We start from the raw sequence: 15,732 nt of genomic DNA on the forward strand, positions 1-15,732 counted from the left end.
ATAAGTGTTAAACTCCAGCATGTGAGTCATCACATTAATGCAACCACATAACAATGAACTAAAAACACTGAGAACACCTTAACACACGTTTAGTAATACCATAGCAGCCACCCAGAACACCATGAAAACACTAAACAATGCTAAATATTACAAATATGAACAGTTTTCAAAGGTTCAATGAAAACTTTTTCATAATGTATAATGCTTAAGCTTTTAAAAAATAAATAATTATATAATCAATAAATATTATAATTTATAAACACACACACACACACACACACACACACACATATACAAAACACAGGCTAAAGTTTAAGTATATTTTGTTTTGGATTCTCCTTAACTCTGTTGTCTTGGATTCGGATTTGCGATTCACAAAACAAATCACATAAAGCTGTTTGTGTAGTGAAAGTAAAAGTAAAAGTCAACAGAAACATTTATATTTGAGTTAAGTAAAGAAGAAAATACATTTATATAGTAAAAGTTTGTTTATAGTTCTTTGCAATACATCATCTCAGGTTAAAGTACTGTATTTAGTATGAAGGAGTTCCGCAGGGTTCACTGTTAAACCCAGTAGAGTTCTAGAACTTTACCCAGCATTCTTTTCGCGATAAACATGGAGGAACTGACGGTGGAGGTCCGTGGCTCCAATGGAGCTTATTATAAGGTAAATACTTTACTCCATTCTCTTTTACAGTGCACACGCATTCATCTCTTAAGACAGCGAGGATGATAAAACCTTGCAGAAAATATTGGAAATCGAGCTACATCTTTGCGTTACTTTCGACGCATATAAACAGTACTCGACTCGGTGGCTGTTAGCCGTTAGCCGGTTAGCAGCTGCGCGAGGATGGTATTTAAATAACAAAAACAGTACACAAGACTAATGCTAACGTTTGTTTACCTTCGACTTCAAACACAGAAGTGGTTTGCATTAGGAGAAACTGAGTTTCAAGGTTAGAGTAACTGACTTTTGGTTTCAGTTTGGTTATCTGCTAACAAAGTGTTGAATATTATTCAGTCGGGCGCTCGGTTATAATCGTCTTTCAGCGATTTATATGAACAAAACCATAATGAATGCTTAGGTAAAAGACAATACTACTTAAACACTAATATAAAAATCAGTAATTAGGCGTTGTTGTTCATTTCAATGATGCTCTCGGTGGTTTCACTATCATTATAGTGAAGCACATTATGCTCTATTAACTATGCAGAGCCATTTATAATGAACATAATCTGTTTATCTGAACAAATGAGATGGATGTGTGGGTTCAGCTGAAAGAAAAGATGCCAATTTAAGGTGTGGTCAGAAATGATCAGATCGTGTATTCCCAGTTTCTCTCAAGAAACATCCAAGCAGTGTGTCTCTAGTGTAGTTTACTGTATACATGAGTCTATAGCTTTCTGTCTTGAGTATATCTCTATATTAATAAACACTAGTGGCTCTGGAGAGTCTAACTGAAGTTGTTATTCCCTCTCCATCTCATCCTTCAATTATTCGCTCAGGTTTATCTCCGCTCATGTCAGCTGTTCTCTGTCCATCAGCAGATATTTTAACACCGCTCTATTTTGAGAGGAGGTTTAGGGAGACCAGCTGTGATTCTGGAGTCAGTTGGCATTGAAAGGCTGCTGGGATTGAAGTATCCGTTTATTTGTATATCATACACTAAGTTTATATTTGATCGATACCACCGAACAAAACAACACTCCTCTTGAAACATTGTTTTAATGTTTTATTCATCAGAATACTATTATGCGATACTATTGCTATTATGACAAAATGAGTTGTATGTTTAACCACACTTCAAATAATTTGATTCATTGAAAAGTTATTGTGTGATTTCAGCTGGGAAAACACAATTAGATTTTTTTTAATATATATATATATATATATATATGTGTGTGTGTTGGAAAAGTTTACAGTGTTTGTTCGTTTTATACATTTTAGCTATTTGTATTATAAATTTGTTAAACATTTAAAATGTGTTTAGTCTTTTGAATCGCTTAACTTTTGGACAAGTGCTATTTTAGTATTTTTCAAATATAGTTTTTATTGTTATTTTGAATTAGTTTGAAAACTTGATTTTTAATTTTTAATTAAACATAATTGCAGTTAGCTGCCATGTCAACATTTATTTGTTTATTTTGTGAAAGAATAATATTTATTCCAGCTTTATTAACAGTATTTTGAAGTTTTAGTTAAAACGCAATTTCATAATATAATAGTATTAGCAAATTCTATTCAATAGAGCTTAGTCTTTTGCTGTTATTTTATTATTATTTAAATGCCATTATAGTTTTTATTGATGTTTTTAATTTATTTTTATTTTAGATTTTTAGATACATTTTATTTTAAATACATTTTATATTTACACTTTTTTTCAGTTAGGTACCAGGTCATTTCTTTATTTATTTTCTTCTGACAAATTTGTATACTTTATTTGAATTGAGCTTTAATTCAAATAACGCTTTTTTTCAGTTAACGATTTTAACCCTGTTTTGCACTGCAAAATTCACAACTTTTATAATAGCATTAGTAGATCCACTTTTTAATAAAACAAAAAACATAAGTTATTAATATATATAAATATATTATTATAAATTTCTATAAATCTCATTATTCCAGGGCTTTGTCAAAGACGTTCACGATGACTCGCTCTCCGTTTCGTTTGAGAATAAGTGAGTAGAAGCTAATTGTTTCCAATCATGACGTAGCTTTCGTAATGTGCTTTGGTAGACGAGCATCATTATATCAATGTTTTTCTCAGCTGGCAGCCTGAAAGACAAGTTCCCTTCAGCGATGTGCGGTTACCTCCTCCTGGTGACGGCAAGAAGGAGATCAGCGAAGGAGAGGAAGTGGAGGTGAAGTCAGACGTGCTTCTGTAAGAGCCCCGTACAGCCTCGAAGCTCTTAACACGTGTTGTTCTGCGTTCAGATCCTGTCGCGAGCGAACGAGCAGGAGCCCTGCGGCTGGTGGCTGGCCAAAGTGCGCATGATGAAAGGAGCCGTGAGTGTCTCTCGCTAAACTCTCCGTCTCCTCTGAAGGGCTCCGAGTTCACTTTCGCTTCTGCTTCCTGCAGTTCTACGTTATCGAGTACGCGGCGTGTGACGCGACCTACAACGAGATTGTGACGTTCGAGCGCCTGCGCCCGGTCAACCGCAGTAAAGCTGTGACGGAGAACACGTTCTTCAAGTGCAGCGTCCCCGTCCCGGATGACCTCAGAGCAGCGTGAGTACAGCCTCAGGACGGACACATCACTGCAATCATTCACACAACCATATCATACCTACTGAGGTGCATCCTGGGATACTGGCATCTACCTAATATCTAAACAAAAACTCTTGTATTATACCAATTCGGTTTTTGTCATGAAGATAGCGTTAGATGCTGACATGTCATTACAAGTAAATAATACATAACTACTAATACTACTATTACTATCTAAACAAAATAGAAGCTGGCATTTGTATTTGGTGTGTTTTTTTGTTTTGTTTTGTTTTTAATCGCATAGCTTTTGGATTATTATTTTTTGTTGTTATTCAAATGTTGTTATTTTTTTTTACTTAAAGTTTTGAATTGGCTTTAATTTCCGTAAAAAAAAAATTCATGTCCATTTATTTTCCAGTTTTATTTTTAAAAAGTTAATAATGTATTTAAAAATTATAAAACTATAATAATCTATAATAATATAATAATAAGATAATAATAATAATAATAAATATTTTCAAATAAAAATGAAATGTAACATAAATATTTAAAAACAAATTATTTGAATTTGTCAAGAAATTTGTAAATGTTCGAATTAGATTTGTTTTAAATTTCCAGTTGTTCAAGTTTTCCTAAAAAGAAAGTTAATAAAATATATATATATAAATATTAAAAAGTTAATAAAATATATAACAAATTATATATATATATATATATATATATATGTGTGTGTGTGTACACATGCATAATTTTACCACAATTTCACACATTTAATCATAAGAATTGATTGGATTTTAAATGCATTTGATCATAAATTATAAATATAATAATAATAAGAATAATAAATTCACAAAAAAAAGACTATTTCAGTAATGAGGGTCACCACTGTATATCAAAGACAATTTGGGTGTGAGATGTGCTTAATTATCTTTTGTGTAAACATTTTTTCAAATTAAATGTTGGTGTTTATCGTAACACATGTATAATGGGGAGAGTGTTGATTAAAACCATGAGCTGGTTTCTTCTTGGCTCGTGTTAGATGTGAGAACGAACAAGCCCACAAGGACTTCAAAAAGGCGGTCGGAGCCATTCGGATCGTCTACAGCCCGGAGCAGAGTGAACTGGTTGTGTTGGTGAGTCCCAGTTAACCTCGGCACTTCTGAGAGCAGGTGTAAACCTCACTAAAGCTTAACCAACACTGTTCCCCAAACACCTGTAGTCCTTGAGCGAAGCCACCGTCAAGCGCGTCTCTCTGCTGAGTGACATGCACTTACGCAGCATCCGCACCAAACTCCTGCTCATGTCCCGCAACCAGGAGGCCACCAAACATCTGGAGGTACGTGGATACTGTTCGGTTATTTATTTGGTCAGTTAATGTTACTTAGATTTACTCTCTCAAACGTGAACACCTCTGTGTTTGTAGAGTACGAAGCAGCTGGCGTCGGCGTTTCAGGAGGAGTTCACTGTGAGAGAGGACCTCATGGGTCTGGCCATCGGGAGCCACGGCAGTAACATTCAGCAGGCCAGAAAGGTGCCGGGAGTGACCGCCATCGAGCTGGACGAGGACACGCGCACCTTCAGGGTGTACGGAGAGGTGCGTCCGCCCCCGGCACACACACGCATCACGCTAGACAGACGCTGTGTGACGGATACCATGCATTCTTGAATGTCTCGTTGCAGACGGCTGAGGCGGTACAGAAAGCAAGGAATTATCTGGAGTTTCTGGAAGATTCAGTGCAGATTCCTCGCAATCTTGTTGGTATGCACTTATTTTATTTTTATCAAATTGTACAAAGTTTAAAATGAATGTAAAATAATTTAGACTGCACTTCCCTTGTTTTAGAATTATTTATATATAGTACGTAGTATTTATTAATGCTTTTAATTAGCTTTATTTTGTATATTTTTCCGTTTTTGGTTTAATTCTAGTTTTAAGTTTTAGATATTTTATGTGATTTTTGGCATTAATTTATTTTTATTTCAGGGTTAGTAATTTTAAAATTTCAATCAACTTTTTTCAGATAGTTTCTTATTTATGAATTTTTTTATTTATTTATTTTTTTTATTTTTTTTTCACATGAAATTTATACTTTACTTAACTCTATTGTACTTTAGTTATATGACAGAATATGTTTTGAAAGTTGTTTTTTATTTACCAGTAACAACATTTTAGTGCAACGGGAAATTGTTCGCAACCTAATTCTTTTATTTTAATATTATATATGTATTTCAACAAATTTATTTTGGTTAGTTTTCAAGGTAAAAATTCTTATTTAAGTTTCATTTAAAGTTTAAATTTCTAAAATAAGTTTAATTTCTGCACAGGAGTTCACTCGCAAATCGTAACTTTTTTTAATATGAGGTGGGAACGTGATCATCTTAAAAAAGATAATGTAAATGATTAGTGAGGAAGCACAAAGTTTCTCAAGGTTTGTGAGAGAACACAAAAGCATTGAAATAGAGTCAGTTTATTTTTTTATCATGTTAACTTTAACTTTCAAAATTATGCTGACAAATCACTTCTCTTTGTAGGGAAGGTTATTGGAAAAAGTGGCAAGGTTATCCAGGAGATTGTGGATAAATCTGGTGTAGTGAGAGTACGCATCGAAGGAGACAACGACAACAAACTCCCCCGACAGGAAGTAAGACCTCTGACAGTAGCACGAAGAAGAAGCCAGATCTATATATAAATACATTCAATAATGTGTTTTTTTTCTTAGGGAATGGTGCCATTTACATTTGTTGGAACGAAGGAGAGCATCAGCAACGTTCAGGTCCTGCTGGAGTACCATATATCTTATCTGAAGGTGAGTATGAGAAGGCTGTCGGCGCGGTGCTGAAAGTGTTGGAGGAGCTGAAGCTGAAGCTTGTCTGTGGTGCAGGAGGTGGAGCAGCTGCGGCTGGAGCGGCTGCAGATCGACGAGCAGCTGCGTCAGATCGGGATGGGCTACAGGCCTGTCCCAAACCGCCCCGCGACTGAGGAGAGCCGCTCGTACTCCAGCAGGGGCCGTGGCCGCCGGGGGCCCGCACACACGTCCGGCTACGGTACGGGGAACCTCTCGAAATATACACGTCCAGGTCATGCTTCAGCACACATTCAGAGGAAATCATAGATTCAGTGAAAGCTGTTTTGCAGGCACTAACTCCGAGCATTCGTACCCCTCGGAGACGGACTCTGAGCGCAGGGAGGAGATGAGAGACTGGTCCATGGCAGGAGAGGAGGCCGAGCACATCCCCAGACAGCAGAGGGACAGCCGGAGGAGACCAGGCGAGGGACGGGGACGCGGAGGACCCGGGGGCAGGGGACGCGGATCAGGAAGAGGGCCGTCCAACTCCATCAGCTCAGGTATACTGGCCCCTTTCTGACCAGCACAGATTCTAGAGCTTTGTTTTGTCCGATATTCCATGTTTCCCCAAATTCTGCATTCTCATTTCATTTTTTATTTTTTCTGGAATCTATTTATCTGTCTAATCGAATATTCATTCAACTTTAACATTTAAGAATTTACCGAAGTTCGCATGTGAAATTTTCACACGTCAAAAAATAATTTCGACCTCACTTTATGTCAATCACGTTTGGACACTGCCTCCGAAACTTTCGTCCGTCAAAAAAATATACATTTGGAACGGGTTCGATTTACTACGTTTTCCGCATCCATAAAAACCATGGACTGTATAAAAATGCATTGTGAGAGAGACGTTTGACAACTCGGAGCCACTGTAAAACTGCTGGCAATGGTGGTGAATCGCCAGTGCTCAGATTCCTACAATTCGTACCTTAGACAAACTGCCAGTCTCTGTTTAGGATCAATTGATTGACAGAAATTGGTGGTCGTCTTTTTAACATGTGGTTCCAGTATCGCTAGCAAAACATAAAACTGAGCCACTGACATTGGAAAGTAAGCTTTAATCGGTCTGGATAATCCCACTCTTCTAAACAATCGCAGGAGTGGATGCTCTTTCTTTTCTCTTTTTAAGAAGAGAGAGGACAAAAAAACTCATCCTCAATACTTAAAGACGACATTTTTTATTGTTTTGCGTTTTTTTTTTTTTGGAACGTGTTCATTAATACGCATCGCACTCAGTGTACAAGGTCTCTTTGCATGACAAATTTTTCGGATCACGAATACGAAAAAAACGCATGGATAATCTGAGCGAGAGGACATGTAAACTCTTGATCGGATTGAAAACCGAAACTGGAAAGTACTGCGTATGCACAGTGACGTATGATGCACGGAACGAGGTGTTCTTCCTAGTGAATAAAAGTCATAAATAAGTGTCCTGTCATTATAAATCTCCCCTTTCACTCGGCGTATGTGAAGTGGAGCACGACCACGTCCCACCACTCCTCGTTTAAGACTCTCATCAACAGACGACTAGTTTTAGGCGCGATATGTGAACGGCCCCTTAAAGAGCACCAAAACTGTATTTATTGTTTGAATTTTGTTATGAATTTGGAATAATTTTAAAGTTGATACTTTGTAAATTAAAAAGTAACAAAGCACAAAGCTTTTTGCGATTACTGGATGGCAAGTGCACTTCAAATAATGAAGTTCATGCATTAACAGAACACAGCATGGACTAAGACCTTGTTAAGAAGAAGCCTTATGATTATAAACGAGAACTGTTATTGCCAATATCCACACAGATGACAGCTTTACTTGTTGTAGTTTGTTCAAGTTATGAACGAAATAGACGCTGTTTCTCTTCAAGTCTCCATCATTTCTCTCTCTCGCGTGTTTATCAGGTGTGTGTCAGCGCTGCTGCGTGGCAGATAAGGACTGTTTAAAACTCTAAAACTTCGATGTGCATTCTCTCAATGCGCGGACATAACAAAAGATGTGAATGCAAAACAATCAGGAAAAAAGGCATTACATGCAATTTTTTAAGAGATAACATGTAAATACATAGGCCTAGTCGCCTGTGGCGACCTCAGCAAAAACTTCACTCGCATTTTAATATTTATGGTTGCAGTTTGGAGCCCTGCAGAGCCACATATATCACATGGAAGAAGAAAAAAAAAAGGTTTGTGTCCTTGCATGTTGCATTGCACAGTAAGTATTAATTGTAGTTGTTGTGTTTCTGGTCAGTCCTGAAGGATCCAGATGGAAACCCGTACAGTCTGCTGGACAACACGGAGACGGATCAGACGGCAGACACAGATGGCAGTGAGTCGCAGGTGAACCCCAGCCGTCGCAGGCGCTCGCGTCGCCGCCGCACAGATGAAGACAGCACAGTCATGGACGGCATGAGCGAGTCTGACAGCGCCTCCCTCAGCGAGGACGGCCTCGGTAGGACCAGCTTCACTGCAGCTTACCGTCTCAAAGTCATTTCACAGTTTAATACGTGAAGATAGACATTTTCCTACCCTGTTAATATAGTATTGATTTCATCTTAAAAACTCTTAAATTTGAGCTTAAAAATCCTGCAGTGATACACCATGAATCTCTTATTTACACATTTAGCTCCTTAACACTTTCTCATATGACTTTATAGTTGGAGTTGATAACATGACCAATTCCACAAATTGCAATTAACTCTAGGCTTTTTCCAAAACGACTGTGTATTTAAGGTCAGGCTTTTCACTGGTCTCTTGTTAGATGATGCTGAAGCTAAACCCCAGCGGCGCAATCGTAGCCGCCGCCGCCGCCATCTCCAGCCTCCTGAGGAGAGACAGCCGAGCTCCGGTAGGAATTAACACAGTCTGTTCCTCACGCAAAGCTATTTCATTATAGAACTATAAAGCTCGTTGGTTAATGAAATTATTGATGTCTTTTGCAGTTACTGTGGCTGACTACATATCACGAGCCGAATCTGAGAGCAGACGGAGAAACGCGAGAGATCTGAGGAAGAACAAATACGACATGGTGACTCTAGATTTCTTCTTTTATGCATCTCAAGTGACTAGTTTTCAAATGAAGAACATGTTGAGATGTTTTGTGTGGTCCACAGGGTCAAGTGGAGCTCATATCGGAGCACGGCCCCGCTGAAGCCGTGAGCAATGGCCCAACCAAAGCAGACGATCAGAGCAAAATGCCACGAGCTTCTGCTGAGAAGACACCCAAAGCCAAGCCAGCTGTCGTCAACGGAGTCTCCTAATCCGTCCGCTTCTTTTCTCCAAACTCATAACCTCTGCAGTTTTACAATAGTGCTTGTACAAGCTTGCCAAAGATAGACGTACGGACTTCCACATTCTCGATTGCACTCTTCAGTTCCTTCACTATGGAACCGATAATTACAATGAAAAAAATAAACCTGTATTCCTGATCGTATGTTGTGCCTTCAGAGCATAGTTTCAACATTTTGTTGGCTGGCTATAGAGCAAACAAACAAACAAACAAAAAAAACACTTGTCTGAATACAGAAAGATTTGCAGACATTCTTAGCTGCTTTTTGTTACGTTTTTAATATGCAACCACTTCTTCAAGAGGGGTTATGGGGGAAAAAGGAGGTTTTGCACTGAAGTAATTTCTTGACCTTTTAGAATAATGTTAGTCTGGAAACTGGTCTGCCAACTGTCCATTTTAAATGCTGTATGTACAACACTTCCTGAATGATTGCATTGGGTTCATCTTTTGCCTGTTGGGTTGTTGTAATGGTGGCAACCAATTATTTGGTTTATTTATTTTAAAATGTACAGTATTTAAAGTTAACAACGCAGTGGTTTTTAACACTAAACTGCCTGTTTAAACTTCTTAGCGCACAGATTACAAATCTGGGCTACTGAAAGATCAATTTCCAGATGTTTTGTTCTGTAAACTACTTTCTTTGGTCCTTGTTTTTTTCTTTTTAAGATCATTCTGGTTGTTTGATGTGCAATATGTTTTTTTTTGTATGCAGGTAATTCATAAATAAACATTTGATCTTCCAGCCAAATTTTCAAAGTTGGTGTATCAGTTGTTTTTGTCTTTCTTGGTCAAACAAGGCTCCTGAATATTTCAGCTTTGTGTAAAGGTGTGGTAACTTTTGAAATTATTTAGGGAATCTGAATGGGGTTGAGAATTTTGCATGAGGGCAAGACATTCCCAATGCAGATTTTTCAACAATAAAAAGGTAATAAATCAGTTTTTGCCACATTCAGCATCGATTCATTTTCAAACTAAGGAGATCAGATCTAGAGGACAACATGGTGTTTAATGATCATGTAAGAATTCAAGTGCATCAGACAGGGCTCGTTCAAACATGTGACGAAGATCTATTTCTTCATCTGTCCGTCAAGTAAATCTTTAGCCTCATTGATTTTTGCCGCCAGATATGGGGCTCCGCCTGCCGAAGAAACACAGATACACCGACAGCTCAGAGGAACTCAGATCCTGAAGAGTTTTGTATGTAATGCCTTTTACGAAACATGAGGTCTCACCTCGGTCCGGATGGTTTAATATCATCAGTTGTCTGTGTGCGTCTCTGATCTTGTTTTTGTTAGCGGTAGGACTAAACGAAAGAGAATGAAAACTGTTCAGAAATACACATGGGTCAAACTTTGTACATTCCCTTTAATCTTATGATACTTAATCTGATTTAGATTACCATTGACGTAAACATTTTACTAACTCAGAAAGCAGATTAAAGGCTCATTCACACCAAAGATGTTAACTATAATAATACATGTAAAGTTCTAATAATCCTAGAAGTACTGTGAAATTGTGATGAAATGAGTGTTATGAGAATAGTGGGGTCCTCACTACTGCCATAACATACAGACCTGTTCATACAAAGAAAGATTACGGTAACTATTAGCATCCACACCAATGGATTTTTAACATTCTCTTTATTATAAAAATGTGATGCATTGATGTTGTTTGCCGCTTTAAATGTTTGAGCGCTTTAAATCAGGATGGATTCTAATTGGCTGTCGGTGTTTTTAAGTGTTCAGCACTTGGTGAAAAATGTAGTTCTGAAAATGATTCCATTGATATCATTCCTTTGTTTCATTTTCATTATAGTTACGGTGTGGACTTCACTATTCTCAAAGAATAAGAATGATTAAAACATTATAGACTAAATTATTAATTAAATGATTAAAACTTTATCATTATTGCCATAGTTATTAGGGCAGACCACCATTGCAACATGATCTTATAGTAAACAGAAAAAAAAAATTAATTGCATTGTGCGAACGGCTCCTAAACAGATTTTAGAAAAGTCTAAAATGTGGCACAAAAGGATTTAATAAATACTCAAATTGTCAGATGTACATATTATCCGATTTTAAATTACATATATGTGTAACAGGAGGGAACTTAAAATGGAACTTAAGTGCATACAATATGTGGTGTAACAGGGCTGAATACTCAAGTTGATACCCCGTCAGTTTTACATATCTGATTTTAAATTGATAACCATTATTAAGAGCAACTACTCTGTAATATATTCTACCCTGTCATGTAACTGGTGCGTAATGTAAAATAAGCAGATTTGAAAAATAAATCATACAAAGTGGAATAACAGAGTTGAAGAAACATTTGCATTTCTTCTTCAACAGCTGTACGTATTCCTTGAACACAAATTAATGACTGCTATTAAAAACAACGATATTACAATATATACACTGTTGTGAGACAGGATGGAACCTGAAATTAAATGAAAATGATGTAAAGATTAAGCAGAGTTTAGATATTAATTATGAAATGTAGAATAACAGGGTTGAAACAAGACCCAAGTTTGTACTTTGACATTTTGACATATTCCTTGAATACAAACGAATGACTGTTAAAATCAACTACATCATAATATACTGTACACTATTATATAACAGGGTGGAGCATAACATGGTAGAAATGTAAATGCTTTTTTGAAAATAAATGATGAAATGTGACATAACAGAGTTGAATACTCAGATTCTACTTTATCAGTTGTGCATTATTCCCTGATTACAATTACTGTCGTTAAAAACAACCGCAATGTAATATATTTTAGTGTTGTGTAACAGGATGGAACCCAACATGGTGGAAATGTAAATGATGTAAAGTAAGAGTAAGCATGTTTTAGATATAAATTATGAAATGCGGAATAACAGGGCTGAACAAAAAACAACCACACTATAATATATTTTAGATATTCAGTGTTGTGTAAAAGGGTTGAACATAACATTTTGGTAATTAAGAAGTTGTAAAATAATATTAACGGGGTGGAAAGCAGTACTAGGGATACACATGTATCCTCTGATAACATAGTGATTATAATGTATTAAATAAGTGCATTATTTAGTGTAAATAAAGGCTATATGTACACTTGAAATAAGCAGTTTTAGTGTATAACATGATATTTATTTTTCATTGACAAAGACATAATTTGTGAAAACAGACTACCTGACACCAAGAATAAGAGAAGCTTCTCTCCTGGTCATCTTTGGTTCAAAACCACCTCTGTAGTATCCGCTACCAAATGCCTGTCACACACATGTAAACTGTTAAAATAAAATCGTCTTGAGTTTATTAAGATAAAGTATGGATTATATGATAGGAAGAATATAACTTGCAGATTTGGATGCCTCCAGAGCTTGTTTCACTTGCGGCTCCATATGTTTCATCGCTTGCATTGCATAGCGACCTGTAAAAAAATGGGCCATTAGAAAACAATCAGGCATAATTAATCAGCAGATGTGGAATGTGTCATGTTCCTGTGCAGATTTATCGTAATGTACTGGATTCTTACCTGCAAACCCTGCTGCTGCTAGGGTAATGCCCACGGCCACCATGGTACTGGCCTAAAATACACAAAACAATAACCCTTGATTGTGCAATTTGCATTAATTGAGAGGCAATTTGCATTATTTAACGCAACCACACATCATACACGTCAATCATAACACATCGCTTATATACAGACTATTTCTCATCAACAGCATTGATTACAAAAGAAGTTGGGACACTGTACAAATTGTGAATAAAAACAGAATGCAATGATGCGGACGTTTCAAATGTCAATATTTTATTCAGAATACAACATAGATGACATATCAAATGTTTAAACTGAGAAAATGTATCATTTTAAGGGAAAAATAAGTTGATTTTAAATTTCATGGCATCATCACATCTCAAAAAAGTTGGGACAAGGCCATGTTTACCACTGTGTGGCATCCGCTCTTCTTTTTATAACAGTCTGCAAACGTCTGGGGACTGAGGAGACAAGTTGCTCAAGTTTAGGAATAGGAATGTTGTCCCATTCTTGTCTAAAACCGGCTTCTAGTTGCTCAACTGTCTTAGGTCTTTGTCACATCTTCCTCTTTATGATGTGACAAATGTTTTCTATGGGTCTGGACTGCAGGCTGGCCATTTCAGTACTGGATCCTCCTTCTACGCAGCCATGGTGCTGTAATTGATGCAGTATGTGGCCTGGCATTGTCATGTTGGAAAATGCAAGGTCTTCCCTGAAAGAGACGACGTCTGGATGGGAGCATAAGTTGTTCTAGAACTTGGATATATCTTTCAGCATTGATGGTGCTCATCTTTCCAGATGTGTAAGCTGCCCATGCCACACACACTCATGAAACCCCATACCATCAGAGATGCAGGCTTCTGAACTGAGCAACGATAACAACTTGGGTTGTCCTTGTCCTCTTTAGTCCGGATGACATGGCATCCCAGTTTTCCAAAAATAACTTAATTTTGTTTCGTCTGAGCACAGAACACTTTTCCACTTTGCCACAGACCATTTTAAAAGAGCCTTGGTCCAGATAAAACACCTGTGCTTCTGGATCATGTTTAGATATGGCTTCTTTTTTTTACCTATAGAGTTTTAGCCGGCAAAGGCGAATGGCACGGTGGATTGTGTTCACCGACAATGTTTTCTGGAAGTATCCCTGAGCCCTTGTTGTGATTTCCATTACAGTAGCATTCCTGTATGTGATGCAGTGCCGTCTAAGGGCCTGTAGATCACAGGCATCCAGTATGGTTTTCCGGCCTTGACCCTTACGCACAGAGATTGTTCCAGATTCTCTGAATCTTTGGATGATATTATGCACTGTAGATGATGATAACTTCAAACAATTGTTCTCTGAGAAACGTCTTTCTGATATTGCTCCACTATTTTTCGCCGCAGCATTGGGGGAATTGGTGATCCTCTGCCCATCTTGACTTCTGAGAAACACTGAGAGGCTCTTTTTATACCCAATCATGTTGCCAATTGACCTAATAAGTTGCAAATTGGTCCTCCAGCTATTCCTTATATGTACATTTAACTTTTCCGGCCTCTTATTGCTACCTGTCCCAACTTTTTTGTAATGTGTAGCTCTCATGAGATCCAAAATGAGCCAATATTTGGCATGACATTTCAAAATGTTTCACTTTTAACATTTGATATGTTATCTATATTATATTGTGAATAAAATATAAGTTTAAGAGATAAGTAAATTATTCCATTCCTTTTTTACTCACAATTTGTACAGTGTCCCAACTTTTTTGGAATCGGGTTTGTATATATATATATATATATATATCATAATCATATCTCACAGTAGCATACAATATTAACCCATTTAAGATTGCACAAGTTTCACTTGAAGATTTATGTTCTATAGTGTAAAAATATACTATGTTTAATAAACAGATGTGGAATATATTCATACGTCAAATATCTATAAACATGGATGATTTGCTCAGGGTGTCAATCTAAAACAGCACTGAATGTCACTATCAGTTAGCAATATGCTAATGCTATGTCCCTTTTGCTTTTAAACTGCTTGATAAAAGCATTAAAAAATCGCGTCACATTAAAGTGCTAAAGTGAAAAGAGGAAACACTTACCATTATCTCTGCTTTCCTCTGCTAAGATCCTGTGTTGTAATCGTCTATAATCATAACTTTATTCATATCTGAATGCTAAATGTCAGGCTCACGTGTTGTTGTTGTTATGGTGACTTCTGAACTTCAGAGAGCGACCTGCTGCCGCAAAACGAGCCAGTACGTCGCAAAGCCCGAACTGACGTCTAATCGTCAGGCGCAAAAGCATGGCTGTGGGCTGTGTATGAAATGCCATACTTACTTTCTACCAAGTACACAGTGCACTGCCCTACTATTTTTTAAGGAAGCGTGTCAAACAGTATACAATAAGCAGCAGATGTTTCAGAGTAGTATGTTTAAGTGTTGTCACATGAAATATTATCTTAAAAACAAATTTGCCGACCCTTCTTTTCACAAAGGCTTGATAAGGCTTCATAGTACCAAATAATGCCACATTGCCCAACTTAACTCATTTCATAATTGATTAAATTTGCATATTGGACAGAACTGAGCTCTCTTTAACAGAACAATGATATTTTTGGCAGTGGAAAAAGTAATATATTCTACACTAACTGCAAATCTTGATACATTCTGTTATAGCAGCATTTTCTAGAGCAACAGGCAGATATTTATACTTCAGTACTGTAGTAGGCCTGCATTATAAAACAGTAGGCTACGCAATAACATACTGAAATCAAACATTTTATTAGATAAATGCCACGTTAATTGGACAAAAACCTAACTACAGCTAAGCATACATAATGCTGTATTATTAATGAGGCATTTTATCGCCACTTTTGAAAT

At 37.0% G+C, this 15,732-nt stretch overlaps 3 protein-coding genes across 3 annotated transcripts in view; 1 reads left to right on the forward strand and 2 right to left on the reverse strand.

Moving 5' to 3' along the window:
- Positions 1–15,732, reverse strand: part of LOC127943318 (uncharacterized) — a 368,782-nt gene that overhangs the window by 83,429 nt on the left and 269,621 nt on the right. The gene's annotated exons all lie outside the window — the stretch shown is intronic.
- LOC127943310 (RNA-binding protein FXR1) lies at positions 554–10,092 on the forward strand. The gene is made up of 17 exons (XM_052539673.1): positions 554–667; positions 2,627–2,679; positions 2,769–2,862; positions 2,936–3,007; positions 3,081–3,229; positions 4,248–4,341; positions 4,428–4,544; positions 4,632–4,802; positions 4,889–4,967; positions 5,741–5,850; positions 5,929–6,015; positions 6,091–6,253; positions 6,345–6,554; positions 8,299–8,499; positions 8,809–8,895; positions 8,990–9,075; positions 9,161–10,092. Exons 1-17 carry the CDS (start codon positions 617–619, stop codon positions 9,305–9,307), a joined length of 1,971 nt encoding a protein of 656 aa, XP_052395633.1. The 5' UTR covers positions 554–616; the 3' UTR covers positions 9,308–10,092.
- On the reverse strand, positions 10,324–15,119 carry LOC127943335 (mitochondrial import inner membrane translocase subunit TIM14). Its single transcript, XM_052539708.1, has 6 exons — positions 14,953–15,119; positions 12,863–12,914; positions 12,687–12,757; positions 12,517–12,596; positions 10,569–10,639; positions 10,324–10,474 (listed from the first exon to the last, which is right to left on the reverse strand). The coding sequence occupies exons 1-6, from the start codon at positions 14,953–14,955 to the stop codon at positions 10,404–10,406; spliced, it is 348 nt and encodes a 115-aa protein (XP_052395668.1). The 5' UTR covers positions 14,956–15,119; the 3' UTR covers positions 10,324–10,403.

This window comes from Carassius gibelio, chromosome A22, assembly GCF_023724105.1.
Source record: "Carassius gibelio isolate Cgi1373 ecotype wild population from Czech Republic chromosome A22, carGib1.2-hapl.c, whole genome shotgun sequence".
Taxonomy (NCBI): Eukaryota; Metazoa; Chordata; class Actinopteri; order Cypriniformes; family Cyprinidae; genus Carassius; species Carassius gibelio.

What these genes read in the sequence shown, in the direction of transcription:
- LOC127943310 (XM_052539673.1), top strand. Translation starts at nt 617, where the DNA reads ATGGAGGAACTGACGGTGGAGGTCCGTGGCTCCAATGGAGCTTATTAT. An exon ending in CCGGATGACCTCAGAGCAGC is followed by an intron (nt 3,230 to 4,247) that starts GTGAGTACAGCC and finishes GGCTCGTGTTAG; the next exon opens with ATGTGAGAACGAACAAGCCC. An exon ending in CCTTCAGGGTGTACGGAGAG is followed by an intron (nt 4,803 to 4,888) that starts GTGCGTCCGCCC and finishes GTCTCGTTGCAG; the next exon opens with ACGGCTGAGGCGGTACAGAA.
- LOC127943335 (XM_052539708.1), bottom strand. An exon ending in AGCAGCAGCAGGGTTTGCAG is followed by an intron (nt 12,758 to 12,862) that starts GTAAGAATCCAG and finishes ATTTTTTTACAG; the next exon opens with GTCGCTATGCAATGCAAGCG. An exon ending in TCTCTTATTCTTGGTGTCAG is followed by an intron (nt 10,640 to 12,516) that starts GTAGTCTGTTTT and finishes TCTTTCGTTTAG; the next exon opens with TCCTACCGCTAACAAAAACA.